This window comes from Acanthisitta chloris, unplaced genomic scaffold (genome assembly GCF_000695815.1).
Source record: "Acanthisitta chloris isolate BGI_N310 unplaced genomic scaffold, ASM69581v1 scaffold10139, whole genome shotgun sequence".
Lineage (NCBI taxonomy): Eukaryota > Metazoa > Chordata > Aves > Passeriformes > Acanthisittidae > Acanthisitta > Acanthisitta chloris.
Genome location: NW_008690818.1, coordinates 626 through 27,050, shown reverse-complemented (window position 1 = coordinate 27,050; position 26,425 = coordinate 626). Strand labels below are relative to the sequence as shown.

At 39.0% G+C, this 26,425-nt stretch overlaps 1 protein-coding gene across 1 annotated transcript in view; it reads left to right on the top strand.

Annotated features, from left to right (window-relative positions):
* Positions 1–20,920, top strand: part of LOC103809158 (gephyrin) — a gene marked incomplete at its 5' end in the record, with an annotated part of 36,644 nt that extends 15,724 nt beyond the window's left edge. Inside the window, 6 exons of the mRNA XM_009081974.1 lie at positions 9,331–9,418; positions 11,302–11,375; positions 14,277–14,341; positions 15,601–15,704; positions 16,857–16,953; positions 19,917–20,920. Coding sequence (XP_009080222.1) covers positions 9,331–9,418; positions 11,302–11,375; positions 14,277–14,341; positions 15,601–15,704; positions 16,857–16,953; positions 19,917–20,050 — 562 coding nt within the window. The remainder of the gene's footprint in view (positions 1–9,330; positions 9,419–11,301; positions 11,376–14,276; positions 14,342–15,600; positions 15,705–16,856; positions 16,954–19,916) is intronic.
* Between the last annotated feature and the right edge of the window lie 5,505 nt (positions 20,921–26,425).

Below are 26,425 nucleotides of genomic sequence, written 5' to 3'. Positions count from 1 at the left end.
TAGTCAAGAACGCGACAGTTATTATGCTTTGAGAGCCATTTCCTGAACAAGACGCTAAAATTGTCAGTAAAAATGTTTCAGTGGGGACCATCTCCAAATATTTTCCCATTATCTGTGGTCCTCCTTCCAAAATGTCAAGTTGTTTAACACTTCATTTTGCTTTGTTTGGAAGTCAAGGATAAAGAAGTTTCTCCATAGACTCTGCAAGGAGAGATGAACTATGCATTGTTGGCATGCGCATTCAGCCTAAATCCTTCAGTAACTTCACTCTTCAATCCTTGTGAGAAGCCTGTCCATAACAGAAAGATGTTCCTGTGCACTCCCTTTCTCTCCCATTGGCTGGCCTTGCAAAGAGGAAGCATTTCCCGTGGTGGTTTTGATTATTCAGAGCCACCAAGGGGGACACAGCTGGGCACAGAGCTTCCCTTTCACCCCAGGAGACTCTCTCCTTCCCTGGCTCTTTATTATACCCCTTCTGCTTCCTTTACCCTCAGGAAGCCAGATGTTTTTAAAGAAGAAGGGACACAGAGATTCCAGAACACTGCGGAGACAGGCCTACCAGATTGGTGAGCACTGTTTTTAAAACACTTGGGACATTGAGGCACATGCATGCTCACAGGCAGGCTCGACTAGGTATGTCAGTGCAGAGCTTGGAGCACGGATCCTACAAATGTTTGCCATACCGAAGCAAATGGTATTTTATGCTGTACATTAAGTAACACTGCCTTGTAAGTTAAGTTCTTACGCACCAGTGCACTGTAGACTTAGATGGCTCCACAATGTTGATAAAATTAATATTCTGTTAATATCAAGAATATTTACATTACTCAACAGTAGCAGCAAACATCTTTGTCCATCAAGGCTTTTCCCTTTTAAAAGTCCAGCAAATCAGGAAAAAAACCTGCTTTATGGTAGTAGTGGAGTACAACTTCAAGGAAAGCACTGTTGTGACTCTTCAGTCACCAGGAGTTGGACAAAACAGTCCGGAGTTGGATTTTGATGATCCTGGTGGGTCTCTTCCACCTCAGGGTATTCTATGATACCCACATGCTTGTTTTTCCACTACTGTGCTGATCATCTGTAAAGCAGACAAACTGGAATATTTATGAAATCTCTAAAATATCTACTATGCATTTTTTTCAAAAACATATGTACAATTATATACTACATCTTATTTAGGGGGATGGTTTAATAATACAGATTAATTTACAGGACTTGCCCTCTAACACAGACATGCCAAAGGGACAAAAGTGATAACAGAGGGAAAGTAAGCCACCTGTCCTTTCCTCCATTAACAAACAGAAAAAAAATTAGTTTCTATAGTTTTATTCTTGTAGAAATTAAAAATAGGTAGAAAAGTAATGGAAATCCTATTGAAGGGTAGAACCTGAAGACTTCAGACATAAGGGTCCTCACTGAGGTTAACCGGCCTATTTTTATAACAAAAGGTGTGAGGACTGGGTTATAGCTTAATGTTAGCTTTGCATCTTGGAAAAACAAGTTTCTCTTCTCATTACTGAATCAATTTGCTTAGCTTTCAGAAAACTTGTTCATGTTTAGCAATTGGTTATTTATGCTGAAGCCAGGTTGTCATAAATCTAGGTTTTCCTCATAAAATTGATTAAAAGAGATAACCCACTAGAATCTTAGGCTATACTCTACACATCCCAAAACAATGTAACTGCAATTAATTTGCAAGAACTTGCAATCCTTAAAACATTTTAGATAAATGTGAAAAACATCATACAGACTGTCTGCATCATCAGAATTTGCTTAGAAGTTAGAATCTACCAGCAGTTGATCAACCTGGAATTCCTCATGCAAGTCAGTTCAATTATTAGTAGCCTAAAATGAGCCTTTGGGCTCTTCTAAGCAGTGCTAGGGCAAGCATAAACAAAAAACAGCTGCTAGAATAAGCCTTGCTACCCAAAGAATGAGCAGTAAGAAAATGTTTCTGCTCCCAGAGCAGGAGAAAATGCAATGGGCATTTTCTTACACTAAAAACATCTTTGTGCTTGAAAGAATATAGTCCAGTATTATAGAGAAAAATGAAGTTCTAGTTCCTTCCATTGACTAACAGCTGTAAAAAAATTGACTTGCTGGTCTCAAACAGGGTTTCTCAGTTCCTTCTCTTCACTCATTTCCAATACCATAGTCTCCTCTTCTTGGGGAATTTGTATTATGTTTTAGTAAACAAAAATCAATGTCATATTTCATTTCACATTTTCTAAAAAACAACTCTTTGTTTTTAGGACACAGCTGATGACAGAGAATTTTAAAAGGTCTTTTTTATGTTGCCTCTGACTTGTGGCTTCCAAGTCATTTTTCTTCTGGAGACATATTTTTCCAAGTGACGAAGTTATGATTCTGTAAAAGGTGGAGTTTTCTAGTGCAGTGCCTTTATTTTGAGCCATTGCTTCTAGGGACTGCATCTCTACCTGTCACAGAAACATCCATGTTGTAGTTCAATAGCAGTTAGACCAGTTTACAGGGGGGATGAATTTACTTTAAATTCACTTTAAAGTTATTTAAAATTTACTTAAAATTGAAACTAAAATGAATTGAAAAGGTCGAAATTCTGTGATAACGATACCATTTCACCATATGCCAGATTTGGTGATACTATGTGCTTTATATACACAGCTGGCACTAATCACATGCATCGTCTTATTTTACTTTTAGTTATGTCAGTATAAGCCAATTCTCATCTTTCACTAGTGCTCCAAATGAAATAATTGCAGAACCACAGTTACCCTTCAGATTCACCAGTGCACTGACATCTTTACTGATGAGCAATGACTTTATCATTGATTATTGTATTGTGTGGTATAATCTTCAGTCATGTTATTTCAATCCAGCTACAACTGTTGCATATTCTTCACTCCAAAAGTGAAAATTTTTCAGTGAATCCATAAAGATTTACTTCCTTTGTAAGAAGGAAGATAAAATAAAAATATTTACCAGTGAAATCCCAGCCAATTCCTTGGAAAAACTAATGGATTTCAGGTAAGTATAGGGATAAGGTTCATTGTTCTCAGCCAGTAAAATAGCCAGAGATAATTTTTAATTTAGTGGAAACCAGCAGTTCCTAGGCTGCTTCTTACATTCAGAGGATACACATTATCCTGGATTTAGAGTGAGTAAACTGCTCATGGGTTAGTACAGTGGCACAGCACCTGAAGACTCCTGTGACCAAAACTTTGGTCCTGTTCTTTCAGGATTGACAGAAAAAATCTCTACAATTCACAAGCAAATGCTTGCAGGTGAATATACACAAGCAGCAGACAAGAATGTGATACAGGACCCTTCATGTAGGAGTGTGCCCCATAGTACAGAAACACCTGGCTTCTACAGCATGAGGCATTTTCCTGTAGCACTCCCTTGGTTCCCTGTTTTTGTGACCTCTCTGGTCTTTTGTCATTCTGGCATATGTATGACAAAATATGAGTGGGAGTGGGAGTCTTCCGAAACAGTTCGTGGAAACAGTATCATCCAGATACAGAGAAAACATTGAAGGCATTAGACAGATCTCATGGTAACTTCAACGAAAGAGTTGAGGACTTCTAATGAAGACCTTTAATCAAAATCTCTTTGAATTCATAAATGTAACATGAAAAAGAATACTCTGCGAAATAGCATTCTTATTTGCAGCAGCATCAATTAAAAGAGCAGCAAAAAGTGCCAAAGAGAGATTCTTTTATGCTGCTATCAAATAGACAAAACTTACATAGTCATGTTGAACAAGCCAAAAGCTGCTATAATTACTCCAGCTTTCCTCACAAGTTGGCCTGTATTCCTAGGGAAAGCATATTGCATCTGTTCAGTGTGATCCAGGGAAATACCACAGAAGGTAGAAGAAAGAAACATTATGAGAACATGATGAAATACACTTGAGAATTTTGAAACAAATACAGTTTCAGAAGATTGTCCATATGTTACTATGTATACCATCAAAATTGGATTTTCTTCTGCTTTCAAAAACCATACTAGTGAAAACATAGTCAAATGTTCATTCATTGAATTACATGCATTAAAATATATTCATTGATTTACATTTAATATTGCATTCTACAGAAGTCAGAGTTTAGTTGGCTAAACCTAATATGGTATTTATTCACCATTCTGCACTCTGCAAATTTCTGATATGCAAAATATTTCTCTTGGCCATGATGTGAGAAGTGGGTGACAGACTTCATCTTTATGCCTAGTTGCATTCATCTGTTCATTTTGAAATCTGTCACCTCAACTGAATGAACAGAAGAAGAAAAATGAAAGTTAATCATAAAGGATCAAATCCATATCCCATCTTTCTTCAGACAGAAATGTCCTTGAGCTTGATGAGATCTCTGTCTGAGTACAATAAGTACAGTCTTGATTATTTGATACAAGTTTTACTTCAGTAAATTCTTAGCTGTTTTGGAGGCGTTTATTCTTTTTTTCAGGTGTAGAACTAGAAGCTTGTTCGGGATTTTTGCATACATGTGTAATTTCTAGCAGGTCATTGTACCTTAGTTAAAACTTTTCTGGGTGATCTGTTTAGCCAAAAAGAGACCTGATAAGATGCAAAACTAGTACAAACCACTGTTGTTAGTTTGTGGGGGCATGGCCAGAATATGCTAAACTCAGAGTATCACCAGACAGCACATAGCTTTTTGAAGTTCACAGTCAACTACTCTAGTTTAGAGGAGCAACTGGTCTACTTCGGTCTTTAGTGTGGTTGGTGTCGGATCACTGCTAGCACTTCAGTTTTTGCTGTATTTCCAGGAATCTAGAGCTCCTCTGGATCTATGAGGAATTGTGTCTTTCAGCTTATAACTGAAATACTAGAGATACTTGCAAATAAAGCAACACAGTAGACAAGAAAGCTCTGCTTTTGAACTCACAATAGACATTTCTGCATGCATCTGGTGCATTTTGGTGCATGTGTAACTTTCTGTATCTGTGTCAAATATGCCTGTAAAGCACACAGGTTGAAGGTGCTAACTGTGATGGTTTCCATGCACAAAGTTTGCAAGTACAGGTTTTCAGAAGACCATGGTTTCTGAAAGCCCAGGCTGCTGCATAGACAAATACAACAATCACAGGTGTTTCTATTAGTCACCCAATAGTAGTAGCTGTATATGGCAATGGACAACAAGGACTGGAAATGACTGTCAGGTAATGAGGTTAATCTGAATGAATGAGACTACTGTGGCAAAGAACATGGTGGAAATGGTCCTGGAAACTAGTAATGAACTATGGATTTTGTCCTGTGACAGTGGCTTGATACGTCAGCCCTAACTAGAGATTCCAGTTTGATTTTAACAGGGATCACTCATTTTGCTGCAGAGCGGTAGGTGATGCAGATCACCATTTGCTGTTATTTGTTTTCTAAATTAAATTATAAAACTGAACATCTTAATTGCATGTATCACTGCTGCTGTTGAGGGTTGTTTCACAGAAAAGGCTGACAAATTTATAATTAATGACAGTGAAGCACAACAATAGGATCAACAAAAGTGAATTATAAGACGTTGATTTCTATTTGAAAGAGAAAATTACACTGTAATTTAGGGTACTTCAAAATGGCACTTAAAACAGAGAATTCTTTGGTCTTGACTGTAATGTAGCTATTTCTTTTCAGTGAAAAGAAAAAAGGCTGATGTCTGTTTTAATGAGACTTGCATCATTTTCTTGTTCAAGCTCTCCTGTACATCTCTGCAGTTCAATGACAGCTCAGTAGTCAAGTGCTGCATAAGTTTTCCACAAACTAGCTTTGATAATCAGAATTTTTCACAAATCCAGAAGGTGTTCCTATTCTGGTATACTGCCATCCTGCAAGTCCTCTCTACAAATTAATGAAATCAAGTGGCATGTCAGCTGCAATGTCATGCATTTGCTTCCTGGATGAGTGCTGCTGGCATTATACAATAGTTACCCTCCAACTAATTTTCAGCTTGTACTGCTCATTCTGTTCCATAACACTGAATAAAGAGGGTCAGGAAATTGAGGTAAATAAAGTAAATAGTCTGTTTATCAGACTGGCAAAATTAGCAGAGAATATAAAGACACGCTTAAAATACATGCACTCCTTATGCAAATAATGTCTGCAGCTTCAAAAATGTATGTACAATACACATAATACTTGTGCAGACACAATCTGCTCTAAATGTTGAGAAAAAGTTTGGATTTGTCCTTATTTACCTATGTGAATTGTTTCATGAATTGTATGCAGTCCTTATCGAACAAATTTTCTTCATTGTAATTACAGACGATGCTCGGATGTGATCTAATTTTTTTAATAAGTTGCAGCATGTTAGAAAAGAACACTCCCTTTTTCTGCACAATGTCACTCTGACTTTGAAAATCACCAATTGAAACAGAATAGTTTTGCCATCTGGAAATGAGACTTCCCATCAAAATCTACTTAAAGGTATTCACCATTATATTTGAGCACCTGTTACAGTTCTATCCATGAAGGAAAAAAAATCCAAGAACAGCACTTTGACAAGATATTTGAAAGAATTTATCATAGTAAGTTAGATGATTAGCTAATCCTGTATCTTACCCCTAGCAATGGCTAGGGCTTCAGAATGTAGCTTCTGATTTGTACCTGCTCAGACAGTGAGTGTTATGCCTCAGCTTCATAGTGGTTTGTCACATGCCTGTTAGAAAAATCTTGTCGTGTTATGCCCAGATGCCAAAGTTATCTTGTCTGTTCTTCCAGAATGTAATAATTCCCCTTCCATGTCAATCCAAAGGAGAAGCTGCTCAGTATTATACAACAAATTAAATGAGAAGTAGTATTTTGTTATCTGACTGTATCAAATAAGTGTTAATATGCAATTTGAGTAATAATTCTCTGCATTAAATCCACTTACTGCAAGGAAAATGTTTGCTGCAATCTTGACTGAAGATACAATGGGTGACTAGTGTCAGGAGTGTTTGGTGCTAATTGCAGAGTCATGAACTATCAGCCTTAAGTATAACAAAGTTGGACAGACCTGAGTGGCAAAAAGAAGTACCAAAAACAGCAAAAAGAGACATTTTCTGCAAAGGCAAGGGAGGGAATTCTGTAAATGTCTTCTTTCTTCAGAATAAAAACTAACATTATCATTCAGTTTATTGCAATAAAATTTCTATCATATCTTTGATTTTGGAAGACTTAAATGCATTTTGCAGCTATGATGATATGCAGTACTCTTGGTTGGATAAAGCTCTAGCAGTAGAATTTCAAAATGCTTTGTTTTATATAGATCATTCTACTGGAAATGCTAAGAAATGCACCAAGTCCACTAGTAAATTTTTGCATGACATAATAAAAGAACTGAATGATGAACTACTCCAGTGGCATGTTACCCTGATAAGGAAAGGTGTGAATTGACTCCTCACCTGGCTTCAGTTTGGGCTTAATTGGAGGGGGCTTTTTGGGGTGGGGTTTTTTCCTTTGTTAAGTAATTTTATATATGTATACAAACGCATATATACTACATTCAGTATGTAATTAGCGGCACTGCCATTCTATTGAACTTTAGCAACAGTTAAACACATACTCATTTGCTTTTTACCTTTCATTATTCTCAAACCACAACCAAAAGCAAGCACACTTCATAATCCAGAATTAGAATGTCTCCAAACAGGTATTTTTGCTACCCATGAATAGCTTTTAAATAGTTAAGCAAGATAAAATGAAGCAGCCTGGAGCAAGTTCCAGATAAGGTCCTCAGCTCCATCACAATCTGATGAAAAATATACTGAAAGCAGTCTTAGGCCATTATTCTCAAACCACAACCAAAAGCAAGCACACTTCATAATCCAGAATTAGAATGTCTCCAAACAGGTATTTTTGCTACCCATGAATAGCTTTTAAATAGTTAAGCAAGATAAAATGAAGCAGCCTGGAGCAAGTTCCAGATAAGGTCCTCAGCTCCATCACAATCTGATGAAAAATATACTGAAAGCAGTCTTAGGCCAGTAATAATTGACTGCTTCAGGAATTTATATCAACCTGCATAATGAATACATACTCCTTGCTGCATTCCACTCTGCACCCACATTGGCAAGGATTAAGAAATACTTGGATCTTGAGAGACTTTCCCTATTACAAACACTAGAAGAATCTTAAACAATATCTTAATATGTACAGATACTACTTAGACAATCAATATGAAACAGTTGCTTCTGAAGAAGATACTGACTAGCCAACAGGAGACTTGCTTCTTTCTGCTTTCCTTCCTTTCCTTTAATAACTAGTGAAGACCTGTGCTGGGTTTTGGAGAAAATGATCTTGAGATTTCGGAAGGAGCAGCTGATAAAATCTCTCTGCTTCCTAAAGAACAAAGGAGATGGTTTTGCTTGAGTCTGTATGTTTTATATTTTCTCCCAAAGAAAACAGTTTAGCCATTCATTGTAGGCCATTTAGAGTGTCCAAGATACCCAGTACCCTAAACAGAAGTCATGATGCCATGCCACAGTATCTGCAGCCACTGTTTCCTTTAAAAAGGGGGTAGTGTATAATTCTATCTTACTGATATAGTCTACAGCACTGGAAACTGCTCTTCTTTCTGCTGTAGTTTGTTGCCTACCTCTTAAAAAGCAATCATACCTTAAAGAGTGGATGTAACCCAACACAAATAATGAAGTTTTGCAGGATAACCACACTGTAATGCCAAAGAAGATGCTGCTTCAGTCACTGGACATGGTGGAGAAAGGGTCTTGTGTCTTTCTGCCTGTAAGGCATAACCAAGGTAGAGGACACCTGAGGGCTCTCTGGTGAGGAGATGAGTGTGCAGGGTTGCATTCACTTGAGATATCTACTCAGTGAGGGAGCACAGTCTTTCTTGTGTCACATAAATTGTACTGCACGCAGCACCATGTCATGCTAACTGCCACTTATATTTCACTAAACCATGAGCAAAGAAAGAATGCTTGGAGGAAAGAATTTTTCTTTCTGAGACCTTTTGAAACATACAGTTTCTGCCAGTCTCTGAAAGGTCAACCAGGGCTTGCATAGTATTTCTAATTTTCCTGTTTTCAGTTTGTACTCCAAAATAACTGCAGTGGTTCTACCTTCAGTCCCAATCTAAAGTATCACACGGTTCCTGTTGCAAAGCTCTTGGACAGAAAGGTGCCAAACAGTGTGGCATGCACTTAATGAGATTGCAGTTCTTGACTTCAATTGATCGGTGTGGAGTCCTAAGAAGGAAAAGATCTTGTATTATTCTGGAGCCATATCTCTTTCTTAAAACACCTGTGTATATGCATCTGTATGTGTGCACACAGACACTTACTTACATTACAGCTTGTAATAGTTCCATGCCACTAATCTGCTTGCATGTTCTTTTTTTGTAGCCCAGATGATTTACTGAATGCACTGAATGAGGGTATCAGCCGTGCTGATGTGATCATTACATCAGGAGGTGTGTCTATGGGGGAAAAGGTATGCTAAATTTAAGTATCACTTGCTACAATATGTGTAAGAATTTCAAGCCAGAGTCTGTCATAAGAGCTCCTACCTTTGTAATAATGTTTATCAAAAAGGGTTCTTACTTTTTTTGGAACACTTAAATGTGCATTAATTAATAAACTAGTTTTCAATACTACCCTCATTCCCTTTGTTCTTATTACTGTACTATAGTAGACATAGTACAACAGAGAAGATTTTAATCCTTGATGTGAGTGTTTTTTATAAATGCGCTTTATGTAGTTATGATAAGGAAGGTGCTCATGGAGACAACAGACTCCTTTTTATTCTTAGAGCAGGTACAATGTAGATAGGTTGCTTTTAGAATTACTTGCAAAGTACCTTAATTCTGAGTATATAAATAGCTCTTTTTGACTCAGAGCTTTGGCATATTCAGGAAACAGATCTGCTATCTGTTACAAAAATAGTTTTATCACATTTTACGCCTGATAGTCCTACAGAGGCAATACATACAAGACCCAGTGAGCTGATATATTTGCCTTTTGAATCATTAACAGAATTGTTGATTGAGTTCCCGTTGGTAATCCCTGTGCCAAAACCATCAAAGAAAATAGGGATACACAGATGCTGGTGGGGCGTAGATGAACCTGCAGGACATTTATTAATCATGACTTATGAGAAGGAAAACTCAGATTACTTTTTGATCCCAGGCTGAATCTGTGAGTTTGGCAGGTAAAAGAAACATCTCTCCTTTTATAACTAACAGATACTAAAGACAGTCATTAGGAGATGACAAACATGAGTGCTGTTTTTGTCACTTTTCTGAGTAGAAATCATATTGTTGGATACGTCTTGAAAATGGATAATTATTTAAACCAGTGCCAATTACCTTAAATCCCATTGTCTTCACTATTCCTAGAAAAATAGTGAAGGACAAGTGCTGGTCTTTAAATTGGGAATGTGTCGACATAGTGCAGACATGGGAACACTGGGAAGTGACTGGACCACTGAATGGTCTTACAGGCATTCATGCCTTCTGGCTAAATCCTCAGCAGTCTGAATTTGAGGCAACAGCATAAAGTCAATAGGCTCTATATTCCACTGATGGTCAGCTGTCTGATACTGAGCTTTCTACAGTTTTAATGAAATAACTGTGAAATCCAAAAAGTAAATAGAAAGTAAAGACAGGATTAATGGATGCAATAATTGAGAATTCATGCCTGGCTGAAATGAGTTGCTGCTTTCCAAGTATTTGAGCACACACAAAAAATAAAATTAAAGAGAAACATGGGAAAACTGCAAGGGAGCTTCAGATTTACTGCTTCCAGAGTCTCTCTTCACAGATAACTGTTATGTCTTGGGTTTTTAGCCTCACTAAACACAACAGATAGGGTACTACATCTTTAAGCACAGCAATTTTCAATAAAGACTAAACAAGTAATTCAATCAGTTTATGCAAAAGCATTTAATTTAAACTCATGCACAAGCCACCCACATTTTTTCTTTTCTAAGGAATGTTAAACCCAACCACTGTGAATTAGACCATGTCCCCAAGAAATTGCAATAATTACAGTATCCTGGAAAACTATAATTTCTACAGTACAGTATTGATTTCAAAAGTGGTAGGAGATCTCTATATCTACTGCTAGATAGCTTCCATGGCAAAAGTAAAATAGCTTGATGTCATGTCTGGCACCTAAAATGAGTCTATCCTTTACCTCTTCTTTTCAAAAACACTTCCTTTCAAATTCTGGAAATTCCCCACTGGACTGTAGCACTTTCAGGATATGGAAAGTCTTTCATCTTCACTTGATATTAATTAATTGCTTTGAATGCTTAGATGATATAAAGCCACTTTGATGTTACTTAATTGATTTTTTTTTTTTACATTTAAACAGGACTATCTTAAACAGGTGCTGGATATTGATCTTCACGCACAGATTCACTTTGGCAGAGTTTTTATGAAACCAGGGTAAGAAATCATTCTGCTTAGGCAGCCTAGATGGAAGCTATATTGAGCCAAATATCCATGGAAGTGCTTCAGTAGATTTCAGCTTTCCAAATACACTATAAACCACAGGATAGATATATATGGGAAATGAAGCAAAATCAGTGCTATTCAGATTAGTCATCATCTTTATGGGTGAAATTAAATGGAACAAAGAGATTGCTTTTTATCAGTAAGAGATATTTCTCTGATAATTGTTGCAAATCAGTGGTGGGAAATGGTGGGAAAAAAACAACTGGTGAGAAACCATCATGGTTTCAACATTGCCACAGTCTCCAGTGTGGTCATGGAGCTCACATTGACATTGTTATGCAACAACCAGGAAAAATAAGGACATTAAACAGATAGTTTGTCTAACAAGTATCTCATTTGTCATGATAGGACAAGGGATAACAGGTTCAAATTGAAGGAGCAGAAGTTTAGGTTAGATATTAGAAAAACGTTTTTTACTGTAAGGATGGTGAAACATTGGAACAGGTTGCCCAGGGACGTGGTGGCTGCCCCGATCCTGGCAGTGTTCAAGGCCAGGCTGGATGAGGCCTTGAGCATCCTGATCTAGTGGGGAGGTGTCCCATGGCAGGGGTGTTAGGAATAGATGATATGTAAGGTCCATTCCAACCCCTAAAATTCTATGATTCTATGATTATTTTCATTTCAAAATTTCCATAAATTATATTCCTACAAGCAAGCAAGTCTTTGAGAGAGGTGGAATGACAGCTAATCTACAAAGTTTTGTCTAATTGGCATATTGAGCATAGCAATTTTAAAGTAAGCACAATTCTTTATGTGCTTAGTTAGCCTTGGAAAACTGTTTTAGCATTGGTTTCCTTTGTTGTAGCACTGCTCAGTAGTGTCTGGAAGTGTGCTTTGTGAAGAAAACGAAATACATGTATTGAAAATAGAGTTCCCTTTCACAGTACAGTAGCGGGTAGATGTCTGCAGCTCTGCCTCACTCACTCTGGAGGGCAGTTTGTTCACAAGCCAGGTTGGCATGGTCCAGCAACAGGAGACCAAGGACAGCTTTGAGGAATGATTCCCTCTAGCCCATGACTGTTGCCAGGGAGCAGAACTGAAAATGGGTGTTTGCTATGAGAACAGACAAATACTTTTACTGTCTCTGCATACAATGCAGCAAAGAACTTCATGTGGCCTTGGTGCTTGTGCTGCTACTACCACCACCTCACTTCCATAAAAGGAATGAGTGAGCTGAAAGCATTTTTCTTCCTGTGGTGGATGTAGCCCAGACATGGAAATTGCTCAGTGCTTCTCTCATACTGCTACAACTGATGTAGGGGAGTCCCAGAAGTGGGGTATGCACTCCAACCTCTGCTGCTGACAAGAATGCATAACCTGATTTAAAGAATTCAGAATATTAAATTCTGGTTCTGGCTTATCTGAAAGCAAACATAATTCTTTCTTCTGGTGATCCCTCTGTAGACATGAAGCAATAAACTGTTATTAACTAGCTAGAAAAACCTTTAGAAATCTTTTATTCCCAAAATGTCCATTTTCATTTTATGCCATAACAATGATATTTCTTACTTCTACCAGAATATTTGGTCAATCTCTTCTTACTGATAATGTAAGCACTATCATTTTCATTGGCCATAGTGCAATAGCAAATATTGTGTCTTGGTTTCTACTAACTGTGTCTTACTAGACCTTAGATATGAATTGTGATTACCACATTGGGAAAAACTCCCTTGAGTAAGTTCAAGGAGCAAAATCACAATTTGTTGTATGCTTGTATTTTGGTTTGCTACTTGACTGCAGAGTGGTGTCCAGGATTTACCTCCACTTGATGTGAAAGTTGCTGAGTAAGGTTGTTTCTTGTCTAGAAGCACTGCCAGAAGAAAGTACTGGAAGACTTTACCAGTCATAGTGTTGAAGTCTCATATGAGAGTTCAGTTTCCCCAGGTTTGGGACATAGTTTCCATCACATAAGAGACATTCTAAAACAGAAACATCAAACACTAAATTCCCCTGGTAAAATAGGATATTGATTAGTCTTTGATACAAAACCAGGTACTAATGATCAAAGCATGGCTAATCTCCAAAGTTTATTCTGGTTATCAACTATCACTTGCTGACCAGGTGATGATGGTCAGCTCAAGATGAAGTCAAGGGACCCAGGCTAATTATTGCTCCTGTGAGATATCATTTCTAATATTTAAAAGGATTATATTAACATAGGTGTATAGAATTAGTTTTTCATGGATGAGTCCTTTTTCTTTGCCAGCCACATTCTTGAGCCATCACATTACTGTCCTTTTTGTCTAACTGTATAGGCCAGATAACAAGACACTAAAAATCACACAGGAACAGCTCTGAAAGGCAGAGAGAGCTCTTCACTGATAGACCTAGGTTTCACCAGACTGCAGCTCTGCCTCTGTATCTGAATTTGTGCATCTGCAGACTAATGAGCATGTGCTACTCAGAAACACTGCTTTGTTGTCACTACTGCTGTAGAGACTGGAGTAAAGGAAATTGGAGTCACCAATGTTTTAAAAACTGGATAGCCTTATATGGAAAACACAGCTCTGTAATGGCATAACTTCTTTGTTAATTGGCTTCTAGCATGAAGATGAGATTTAGATTTTTGATTACTAGTTCATCTCCTTTTAGATGTTTCCTGTCCAGAAGCAAACTCATCTACTTCAAACTTCATAGCTCAATACCAAGAAAAACTAATTGTTCTGTCACCACAAAAAGATATAATCCTCCAATATGGAATAAGCAGCAGGTGCTAATGAACTGCTGAGAGAGTGATAGCCTGTTTTGTTTTCTTTTCCCAATGTTCTAAACAATATAATAATGTTAATTCAAAGTCTAATGCAGATACTAAACAACTTTCCTTTTCCACAGCCTGCCTACAACTTTTGCAACTCTGGATATTGATGGCGTAAGAAAAATAATCTTTGCGCTCCCAGGTAAGATGTTTTATGGATTACTTCTGTTGCTGTGCATAGATGACAGACATGAAACAGAATAGTGATATTTCACAGCACCTGTGCCTGATGCTGGCATCCCTAAGGAAGGTACCTGTAAGATTTTCTCAGAAATTTCCAGAAGAGACAGACTTACAGGATGTACTAAGGAGTTCTTTTTTGTTCCTGTCCTCAGAACTTGCGGGAGTACAGGTCTTATGATTTCTTCCATCCAACAATTTCCTTGGGTATTTTACAGGGGTATATTTTCCTACAGCTCTGTTCATCTTCGCAGTAAATATCCTGTGCATGTAAGTCAGTGCATCCACTCTGATGTACTGGAAACGGTAACAAAAAATGAGGGAGTGCGAAGGAACATGTCACAGATTTGTTTAAAGTTTTGTTGATCGTGCTCATGTCATGGAACCGAAAGAGGGCAGCACAGCTGCACCACTGGCGGCTGCATGCCAGGGGAAAGCACCCATTCAGTATAAACATTCCCTTAGGCATCTGGCTACAATTCTCCGTCCCCCTAAATCAGGAGGAATTTATCTTAATCTTACTGCTCTCGCTTTCCATGGATTTTGACTACATAAGGAGTCCTGTTCTTGATAAGCTGGTGGTGTTCAGACGTATCTCTAGTGCTTTTACCCTCTCTTGCTTTAGTTGCTGCCATACATTTTCTTCCAGAGGAGAATGGAGCATCTGTCTGATCATAGTATTTATTTTAGAACTGTCATCTAGGGAAGTCCAGATGTGTGGTGTTTGACAAGTGGTCTTGCATGGCTCTTGCAAGTCAACAGAAAACACAAATCAGTAGAATTCTCCTCAGATTTTGTGCTAAAGCATTTTGCCACTCTGTTAGGGAATTAAAAGTTACTTTTCCATGTGTCTGGGAACGATTAAGAACCAAGAGCCCTGTAGGATAGGACCAATGCCTGTGCACAATAAACCCAAGCCCTAGACAAATCTAGGCATAGGACAAAGGCAGAGGAAGAACAGAGGCAAGTCATGGGACTTGAGGAACATGGGGCACTTCTGGTCAGAGCAGGATTTCAGCACATCATCATCCAGAGTGTAGCTTTCAACAGGTGTATTTGCCACATGCCACTGTAGTCTTGAGTGAAACATTTCCTGTACATAGCATGAGAAGTTCCGTAGAGTCCTTTAGAGTAAAATGGCTATCAATACACCAGTTCATTTTCAGCATTTCACAAAGTAAATCAAGAGGGAGTCACCACCAACTGTTCTTTGCCCCACAGGCAACCCTGTGTCAGCTGTTGTCACCTGCAATCTCTTTGTTGTTCCTGCACTGAGGAAAATGCAGGGTATCCTGGATCCTCGGCCCACCATCATCAAAGCCAGGGTAAGAAGCTTGTCCTCTAGTTTAAAAATTCTCTAAAGATACTGAAGCACAGCTCTTTGGCCTCTGATAGACTTGTGTCTGGGGACTGGACTAACTCTGGCCATTAAAGGAAGTTCACACAAACGGGTACATTCTCAATCTCTGTTAATGGTAAGATTCAGTCCCATAATTTCTGAGAGTTAGATGGCTATCTAATTTAGCAAGATGTATAGATGCAGAGGCAGCCATCTGCCAGTCAGGCCGGAAGGACACTTTCCTGTTTAAAAAGCCACATTTGTTGTAACCTGTGGTAAAAAATGCAGAATAGTCTGGGAATACCTGGAGTTGGATAGTTCTGTATTAACAGTAAAAAATACAAACTTTAAGCCTTTCTGTTGTCTATGTAAGTAACCCACATGACCTCCACCCTAAGCAATATTAAATCCCTTAAACTATTCTTTTCAGTCTTCTAATAAATCATGGATATTGTCAGTCTGTTTAATATAGATTCAAGACATGTGTCATAATGTATTATTCTTCTATTTTTGATTAAAATAAAGTACCAGGGAACACATCATCTTTTGTAGTTTTCCTAGTGTTCTTGGCTATGTGCTTTTCACTGCTTAACCCATGTCTTTCCAGATTTTTCTTTATCTCAAAGCTAAAATATTCTAAAACAGAGAGTAATTTGTAGTGACCTTCATTTTTGCATGAATTTTCCAATGTGTTCCATTAAATTCTCTTGTGAGCCATGCCCTGTATGTCTTCTCATTTCAAAGACTGGAAATTTCCAGTCAGAGCTAGCAGGATTTTGAATGCAAATAACATTTTTATCTTATGCAATGTAATGCAAAGACAAGAAATGATAAAGCTTTTTTTTTCCAATGACATATGATCTTTAAACTCACAGTAGAGGAAAAGCTTTGGAATATTCCATTTAATGCGTGCAAACTCCATCACACACTTTGATATTATACTACAGTTGTATTTCCCTTAAATACTGTGGTCTCTGCCTTCTACAGCTTTTAATCTTGCACTAGACACCACCTGACCTGAAAATGCAAGTTGTTGAAAAGACTGTTTTTAAGGAAAAACAATTGAGCAGATTATTCCATTATCTCAGTGCATTCTGAATGCATGATATGTTCATCCTTTCTTTTTTTTGTTCTACAGTTATCATGTGATGTAAAATTGGACCCTCGCCCAGAATATCATCGCTGCATACTGACTTGGCATCACCAAGAACCACTACCTTGGGCACAGAGCACAGGTTAGTGCCCAGTCTCATGGACTGACAGACATACACACAGGTCCTTGGCTTGTCTGAAAACAACCAAGAGTGTGAACATGTTTTTTCATATAACCTTCTTTATGCTGACTGATTTGCTGACATATTTGTGCACATGCATAAATGTACAGTAGTACAAAATTCAGTCATGATATGACTTGCTAACTTAAACATTAAAACTTCCTTTTTTTGACTAACCTGCCTTTACATACACACAAACACACACTACACCTGTATGCCTGCATATGTGCATCATTCCTTTTTATAAACATCCACCATGCTTACTTGCACTAAGGCACATTTGTTTCCTTTTGCTGTTGTGCATGTACTGAAAAAAACAAAGTTGGGACACAGGTAGGAGCAATATGAATAAAAAAAGTGTGATTCCAGCTGAACTGGAAAAGTAGAAGAAATAGCAGAGACTGTATATGTTCTCGTAAAGCACATTAATGCTTTATTAGTCATGTTTGCCACCTAGGGATACTACTGGGTACTCAGCTGCAGTTGAGGTAAATACTAGATTTGAATGGGTTTTTTAGCTGTGTTCTGCTAGAAGACTGACTCTGACAGTTTCACAAGAGATTCAGGTCCTTGAACATCTAATTTTCTTTTTGCTGCATCCAAATTGTTCAATACAAAGCACTATATATGGGTCTCTACAGGGAAAATATTAGTTCCTGACTGTTTACTGAGAGAAACAGCCTCTGACACATTTCCAGGTATAAGCGAAGTGATTACTTACATCTACAATGCTGTATTTAATTCTCTTTTGTTGTGCATCAGTTCTTTTCCTACACAAACAGACTGTCTGGAATGATTTCTCTGTCAGTATGAAAATCTGAGAACCAAGAAACTAAAGTGAATGACGTTTTATTACATTTTCACTTTTTGTCAGTACAACCAATATGATCCTGTTCATATTCAGGATGTGTTGTGAAGCTCAGTATCCCAAAGAAACACATTCTCTTGAGGAGGTATGTGTTAAGGATTTACACAGCTGACCTCTATAGAAGGGTCTGACCCTAGGGTCCCACTGAAAAATGTAAAGTCCAAGTGAAGGTTTCAAATTCCTCTGTTTCCAGTGCTCAGGTTACAGCTCAAGCTGGGTGTCTCTGGAAAGGGACTCCTACCCCTGATTGCCCAATTATACTTGTATCCCCCACCACCCGATCCTGACATGTCTTGATTTCTTAGTGGTTTTCTTTGTTGCTGAGCTGTCCTTCTTCTGAAGTTACCTCATTCTTATGGAATTGTTTCCTTGGTCGTTATCTTCATTCTGTCAGATTCAGCTAGTTCTATGTTAGCAGCATTCATTTTATTGAAAAGTTTACTCTCTGTCAGCTCTTGCAGCCTAAGGCTTCAACTACTTTAGCTACTAGTGCTAAGCTGCTAATGCTAAACAGGAGTATCCCACAGTCCAGCAGAAAAGGACCTGGTGGTGCTGATCAACAGGTGGCTGAACATGAGCCAGCAGTGCACACAGGTGGCCACGAAGGCAAATGGCATTCTGGCCTATATCAGAACTAGTGTGGCCAGCAGGACTAGATCAGCCAGCAGGACTAGAGCAGAGATCATTCCTCAGCACTGGTCAGGCCACACCTTGGGTACTGTGTTCAGTTCTGGGTCCCTCACTTCAAGGAGGACATTGAGGTATTGGAGCATGTCTATAGAATGGCAATGAAGCTGATGAAGAGTCGAGAGAATAAGTCATATGAGGAGCAGCTGAGGGAGCTGCAGTTGTTTAGCCTGGAGAAGAGGAGACTGGGGCACCCTCATTGCTCTCTACAACTACCTGAAAGGAGGTTGTAGCCAGGTGAGGGTCAGCCTCTTCTCCCAGGCAACTACAGACAGGAAAAGAGAAAATGGCCTCAAGCTGTGCCACAGGAGATTCAAATCGAGAGAATAAGTCATATGAGGAGCAGCTGAGGGAGCTGCAGTTGTTTAGCCTGGAGAAGAGGAGACTGGGGCACCCTCATTGCTCTCTACAACTACCTGAAAGGAGGTTGTAGCCAGGTGAGGGTCAGCCTCTTCTCCCAGGCAACTACAGACAGGAAAAGAGAAAATGGCCTCAAGCTGTGCCACAGGAGATTCAAATTTCAGGAAGAATGAAGAGTCGAGAGAATAAGTCATATGAGGAGCAGCTGAGGGAGCTGCAGTTGTTTAGCCTGGAGAAGAGGAGACTGGGGGAACCTCATTGCTCTCTACAACTACCTGAAAGGAGGTTGTAGCCAGGTGAGGGTCAGCCTCTTCTCCCAGGCAACTACAGACAGGAAAAGAGAAAATGGCCTCAAGCTGTGCCACAGGAGATTCAAATTAGACATCAGGAAGAATTTCTTCACTGGAAATGTGGTTAAGTATTGGAATGGGCTGCCCAGGTAGGTGGTGCAGTCACCATCCCTGGAAGTGTTCAAGAAACAACTGGATGTGGCACTTAGTGCTATGGTTTACTTGACATAGTGGTGTTCAGTCAAAGACTAGACTCAATGATCTTGTAGGTTTTTTCCAACCTAAATTATTCTACTCAGAATAAGGTTAATCAAACTTATTCTATAACAGTATATTAAAACATTCTAGACTGTGCTGGTTTTAGTGTTTGTACAACTGGAATTAGGTATAGAACTTGAAAACGAAAGTAATTTTGATAGGATTAGAAATTCCAACAGAGGAGCACTTTACTAGTAAAAGATACATGGTACAGGTAATGTGGAAGGTTGGATAGGAAAGCAATCAGCAAAGGGAGTGACAGTTTTGAGAGCTAGTGCAATGAGAGGCTGACTAATTCTCCAGAGTTCCCTGTTTCCATCCACAGAACAGCAAGATCCCAGCTTTATGAATAGGTTAGCCACATAAACATAATAACAGCTTTTGTTTCTCACTTGATGTGTTGCAGCATTTGGAACTAACTGAAGACTTACCTGAAATTGTTCTCTCTCTCTCTCCTGTAGGGAATCAGATGAGCAGTCGTCTGATGAGTATGCGCAGTGCCAATGGACTGTTGATGCTACCTCCAAAGACAGAGCAGTATGTGGAGCTTCACAAGGGGGAGGTGGTGGATGTCATGGTTATTGGAAGGCTATGATGTCACCAGCAAGAGTGAAGCTTTGATGCATGTCCACATATCATTGACTGTATCCTGTAATATGCAACGGCACAGCTAGTTTTTCTGATTTGGATAAAAGTTGATCAGTATAGTCAACATCTTGAATTATATTTCAAATGGAATTTACATAAATACCTTTTAAAAAAAACTTTAAAACAAATCTTAACAAAGAAATTTATTCTGATCATATCAAAGCAACTTTTTCCTTTCCTTGCAATTGCTTTGTGTGTTCAATGCTAGTTCTAATAGCGGTAGCTTTTAGTAGAAAGCAGTAGGTGCCTGCAGAACTTGTGTTTTTTCTCATCTTTAAGATACAACTACTTATGCTCTTAAAACAAGGCTGTCTGCTTATTTATACTAGCGTAGACAACACTTGGATTTCCCTTATTAGTATGCTTCATAACCGCTTCACAGAGAGCTTCTGCTTGTTCTTTATCTTGTATCTCGTGTTGATGTGCACAGTGCCAAAAGCAGAGTGGCTGCACTGGGAACCCAATGAAGCCCCAAGGTGTTCTCACCTTGCTGCACATTCAGGGATCTCTCTTGTCCCAGCAGCCACCCAGCTCAGTACTCTCGGGCAGTAACTGGAGACCTTTTATTTCAACAAACAAAAAAATTGCTTCCTTAAGTGCTGACAGCCTTTTTAACCAATACATTTAAAAATGTACAGAACTAAAAACTAAAAAAAATCAAAGACTGATCTTGTACAGATATTAGTGTTACCAGCACTCGTGTGGAAATTAAATGAGCAAAGAAATAAAACTAATGTTAAACGACTCTGTACCATAACATTTTCTGTAATGATATTGAAACTTAAATGAATAAAAAAAATTCCACAATTATTTAAAATTCCACCTGGTCAGCCTTGTTGTTTGAACCAAAAAAATAGTGATTTAAGAGGGTATTTTGGGGTAGGGGAAGAGAAATAATATGTACAGTATAGGGTCTTCCCTCATGCACAGGATCATAAGTGAACTGAAACTACAGAGTGAGCTCTCTCTCTTGCTCACCTCCCAAGGGACAAAATGGAAGCAGCATTTACAGGGGGTTTACAATTGAACTAGGCAAAGCTGGAGAATACTTTTTTTCCATCTAAATCACATAGCAATTGCAAACAGCCCTTGTGCTGCATTGTGTGGAATTTGATAGTGTTCATTTTCTTTTTTTTTTTCCCCCATCAGATATGGTCTTCTTAGCTCCCACCAGAATATGTATTTTGGTAATTTCACATTTCATCTGGGATTAAGACCATAGCAGTGCCTTACAAAACCTTGCTTCCTGGAGTTCATGGGTCAAATGCCAGAACATTTGTCTGTAGTATTTTTAAAAGGGTTAGTCAGGAATAACACAGAAAACTGCATTTAAATCCTGACTGCCACAGTGGGCCAGAGCTGTAGATCTATGATAAATGCAGAGGGCAGCCCTAAGGCTGGTTTTAAAACAAAACTCATTTGTTGTGAAACAGCCTGAATACTCCCTAATGGGCTGTTGCAAAACTTGAAGGCAAGTGTGCATACACTGGGCATACAATCCAGGGATTGATCATTCAGGCACAACTTGCTGATCGTACATTCATTGATCTGGACTCCATGTCCACATTTGTGACCTCTCCATGTTGCAGCAGAATGGTACCAAATTAAATTCATGGATGCCTGTGTTTACTGTACCAATATTATAAATCATAGAAGAAGGAAGAGAGAGGAGGGTTAACTCATCTCAGAGGCATAATGCAGAACGCTGCCTATTATAATCCAAAGGATTATTAGTGAAGTTATTATAGGCAGCATATATAATGACAATCAGAAGTTTGTAAAGTAACAACAACCTGAGGGAAGATTGTTCATGCAATTTGAGATGCTAGACAAAGATAAAAGAGAGATGTCAAGAAACCTAGCCAGAAAAATCTTGGGTCTGGTTTACCTTTATAAATGTTGCTGAGAAGAGTTGGCACTATGCTATGTATTGGTTACATTTAAACCACATCTCAGCATCATTAACACTTAAGTACCACTGTAGCAAATACAGCATTTAGAAGTTATTCGGGGGGGTGTTTCCAAATCATTTATAGTGTAAACTGCTTTTGCACCCTACTGTTTTCTTGTAATGACCTCTGTCCAGTGTTCGAAGATTTATGCGAGAGTAAAAGTTTTGCACTCTCTGAGAGAGATGCACACAGTCCAGCTTTTGTTAACCTTGAAAGACATAGCAGTATGTTGGAGAGGTAATTCTGGGAGCAGTATAATAAATCATTATTACAACCATGTGTCAATTATCAAGGCTAAAATCTGAAGAATTTGCTTTGGTTGTTGCAGTATAAATGGATATAATTGTGATATAACTAGATAAATTCAAATTACTTTTTTGCTTTTAACATTCCCAACTTACAGTTTCAGGGAAGGTTGGAAGCTTCAGAAAAGAAATCAAGGACAAAGGGATCTTCAAGTATGTGGTTACTTTGGTTCAAGGACTGACACTTGCAAATGGAAACACTTTAAGGAATATTTTCACTGGTTTTACTTCTCTAGATTATGTTTCAGCACAATCAAAATAATGCCATAGCAAGAAGAAGCAGTACCTGAAATGACTGTAGATGACGTTGGTATTCCAATATTTGGAGTTTTCTTCTTTTTACATCATTTCTTCAGTACGTATACTGGAAATGATCATGGGCAGAAATGTTCAGTGGGCTGAGTCCCATTCATCCAGCTGGGGTAATCCACAGTGACCTACAAAATCCTACAGCAACTTTTAGTGTTCCAGCTAGCTGGTACAAAAACCTTGGTTGTACTCCTGAATGTGTATTCACTCAGATAAATAGAAGACCTCTTCCAAATACTGATTTCTATACTTTAATTGCAGATATTGCAATGCTAATTCTATCTTGATATTAAAATATGCTAAACATGAAATGTCTTTGATCTGTGGGTAGTTATTACAGATCTGTATGACTCCAGAGATTACTAATTAACATGGAATCTTTAGCCTTTTTGATTCTTGAGCTGAAGGGTTGCACCTAAAACATATTGCAACGTGGATACTGCTTAAGGACAATATGCAGTTGAAATCATGTGGCAGATTCTGACTTTTTGCCCCCGAGTTTGCCACTCTGCACCAAGCACTAAAGGTTGACTTCTTTCACATCTCAGTCCAGAAGACCTGCTGTTAGCCTCATGCCTGGTAAAGATGGTTTTCAGGCCACAGACAGTCAGTACATACCCTGGATAGAGTACAGAAGTCCCTGGTGTAGTGACCGGATCCACATTTTCCATCCAGTTGCTTTGGTTCAAAGTTGATCAGTGTTGGGATGGTGCATGTGTGTTTTGCGGCCTTCATACAGCAGAAGTGTTCAGCGCCTGTCTCAGGCCTTGCTCAAGGAAGCTCTTCAGGCTGACACCTCTGCCAGCACTTTGAAGGCAGAAACTGCATCTTGGGGTTGATACTTTGCAGTGGGACATATTATTTTGGAAAGCAGATGCTAGGCTAAGATGATCCAGTATTTTCAATCACCCTCTTTTATGTTCTAATACTCAACTTCTCAAAAACAGCACCGTCACCTGAATTGTTCATAAAGTTTCATGTCAGATGAGAAAAATATATATTAAATCAAAACAAAACATACCACAGCTTTGTCTCCTTAACATAGTAACAGCGACTAGATGTTGACAAAGGGAAGACATGGAAAATAAGGATGAGATATCAAAAAAACTATAAGTATTGGTTAATGCTAAAGACACATCTTAGGAAGTACATAAAGATTCACTAGCAATCAAGTTCAGTAGTTGTTTTAAAGGCAGTCTCCTCTTTGGATACATGTATTTGGTACATTCCTATATATAGCTTTGTACTTCGCCAGAGGAACTAGGTTGGAGAGTGTGGGAACATCAAATGAGCAGTCAGAGCCCAGCTCAGGCTTCAAGATGAAGAACATGATCTCTAATAACTGTAACCCATTTGCCTTCCTACAGCCACCTGGTCTCAAAGGACAAAGCACAGCATTTGCACCCTTTCAGCATGATACTGTCAGCAGCTGGACTTCTGTATTTACTCAGAGAAAAAAAATTCCACTGTTGTTTCTTCTGCATTTTCTTTTATGGAATTTTATTTGTGGGTTTTTTGAGGGCTCTTTTTCAAACTTGACTCTTGTTTTCTGGTAAATCTATGCCATCCTCCACTCAGACAGATGAGTTGCCATGCTGGATTTAAGATCAGCATTGAAATGCATACAAATCTTGGGTAATTTGGGGGGAGAAAAACCCTATGCATTTTGCAAATGTTACAACCTCATGAGCTGCTGCTAGTTGCATATTGCCTGAAGGGGCTTAGTGACTCGTATTCAGCAGTAGATAAAGACTTGCTCTGTGCATTTGTGCCATATTGCATACAGGCTAATAAAGCTCTTGGAATATAAAGCCTTTGAAAGGGCAATGCACAGAGGCTCAGTAGCTCTCTAGCTGTTAAAATGAATCTGGCTTGGATGATTATCTCCATCCCAGCACTGTACAGCAACATCTAGCATGCTCTGTCCTTATGCAAGGACTTCTGCATTTCCATGGACTCAATTTGGGTTTAAAAATAAAGGCAACCACTTAATCTTTGCAGAGTTAATTCACAAGCTAATTCACAGCTTTATTGTGCATTAGTAACTCCACAGATTGAGTATACCAGTGAAAGCCAATGTATTGACTTCATCTTGATAACCAGGGATTTAAAAGTAAAGTAAAATAACTTCAAGGAAAGTATAAGAGAAAATGAAAGGTGTGTAGATAGATAGATAGATAGATAGATAGATAGATAGATCTGTACAGAACCTACCAGATGCATTTGCTTCCGTTAAAAAAAAAAAAGAGTTATATTGCAAAACTGACAGGGTACCAGACAAAGTAACCAGACAAAGTAACCACTGACTTCATAATTTTGAGACACTGCTGGTTGGACTACTAGGGGAGACCAAATTTTGCAACAATGTGCAGACCAGACGCTGGGCCAGGAGAAGCCAACACAGATGTTTGCAGACACACAACTTCCTACACTGGCAATGGCCAGTACTAGCAAGAGAAGCTTCTGTGGGACTACTTGAGAAACTGCTGAAAAGGAAATAAGTAATGCCAGAAACTTCCCTGCACTGTATGGCCTGTGCACTTATAGATAACTGGGGTTTTTTAACTCTGCCCTTTAAAAATAAGTGGCCAATAGTTCACATCTCAAGAGAAGTATAAATGCATGGCAAGTAATTATCCATCTTCTAAATACTTCCCCAGCACCCACAGTGTTTGTTTGTGGCAAGAAGTCACCCATTTTCACAGTATGAAGCAGCATCTCCTCTGTTCTATTCTGAACCTGCCACCTCCTAGTTCTATTTGATGCCTCTTAGCTTTTGTGTTGGAGCAGACAAAGAGAAGTCACCCTTGCTTTGTCACCCATAGGTTTATAGATACCTGTCATCTGAATTAAAAGTCCTAACCTACAACCCTTTGTGGTCACAGTCCATCCAAGGGTCTGTAAGTGGAATGATCCTTGTTGCTTCCCTTTGCACCCTCCACTTTTACTCTATTCTGTCTTAGACAAGGAGACCAGAACTACACACATATTAAAAAGGCATCACTATCCCATCTAACCACATAATGACAATTTCTGTTTGTTCTCTACTTCCTAATTGTTATATTTTTTCTTCAGTATTTCTGACCAATGTAATTTTATGGCTCTTAAAATACAGATAGCCTTAAAGTCTCGTGCTTTATTGGTAGTAGTTAACCTAGGAACAGTAATTATAATTACAATTTAAGAAAATATTTTCCTCATACAAGTCATTTTACTTTTAGCTGTGTTGAACTTCCTCAGCTATTTTAACGCACTTCCAGTCAATATTGAGCAATCTGCCTGCAGTTCTTGGTCCTGGTAAATGGGTGGCTTCCTTTACTTTAGTTGCCTTTAGTTCAGTCTGATAATGGCGACTTCATCCTTACCCCCCCCAATGCCCCCAGTGCCGCCACTGGGGGCTGCGATCAGCTGCCCGAGGGAGGCTCGCACAGCTGAGCGGGTTCGGGCTGTGCTCCTTGCGGGAGATTTAACCCGCCCAGGGAGCGCTGCGAGCGCTGCGCGTAGCCGTTGGGAGCTGCGATCAGCTGCCCGAGGGAGGCTCGCACAGCTGAGCGGGTTCGGGCTGTGCTCCTTGCGGGAGATTTAACCCGCCCAGGGAGCGCTGCGAGCAGAGCGGGCAGGGCACAGACACTCCCGATTGCTTTGGGTTTGCTTTCTTTTTTTTCCCCCGCAACTCAGCTAGACCCAATGGTGTCTACGTGAGCGAAAAAAACTGTTGTTGCTGCTCCCAGGGGGAGTGTTGTAAGCCTGACAGGA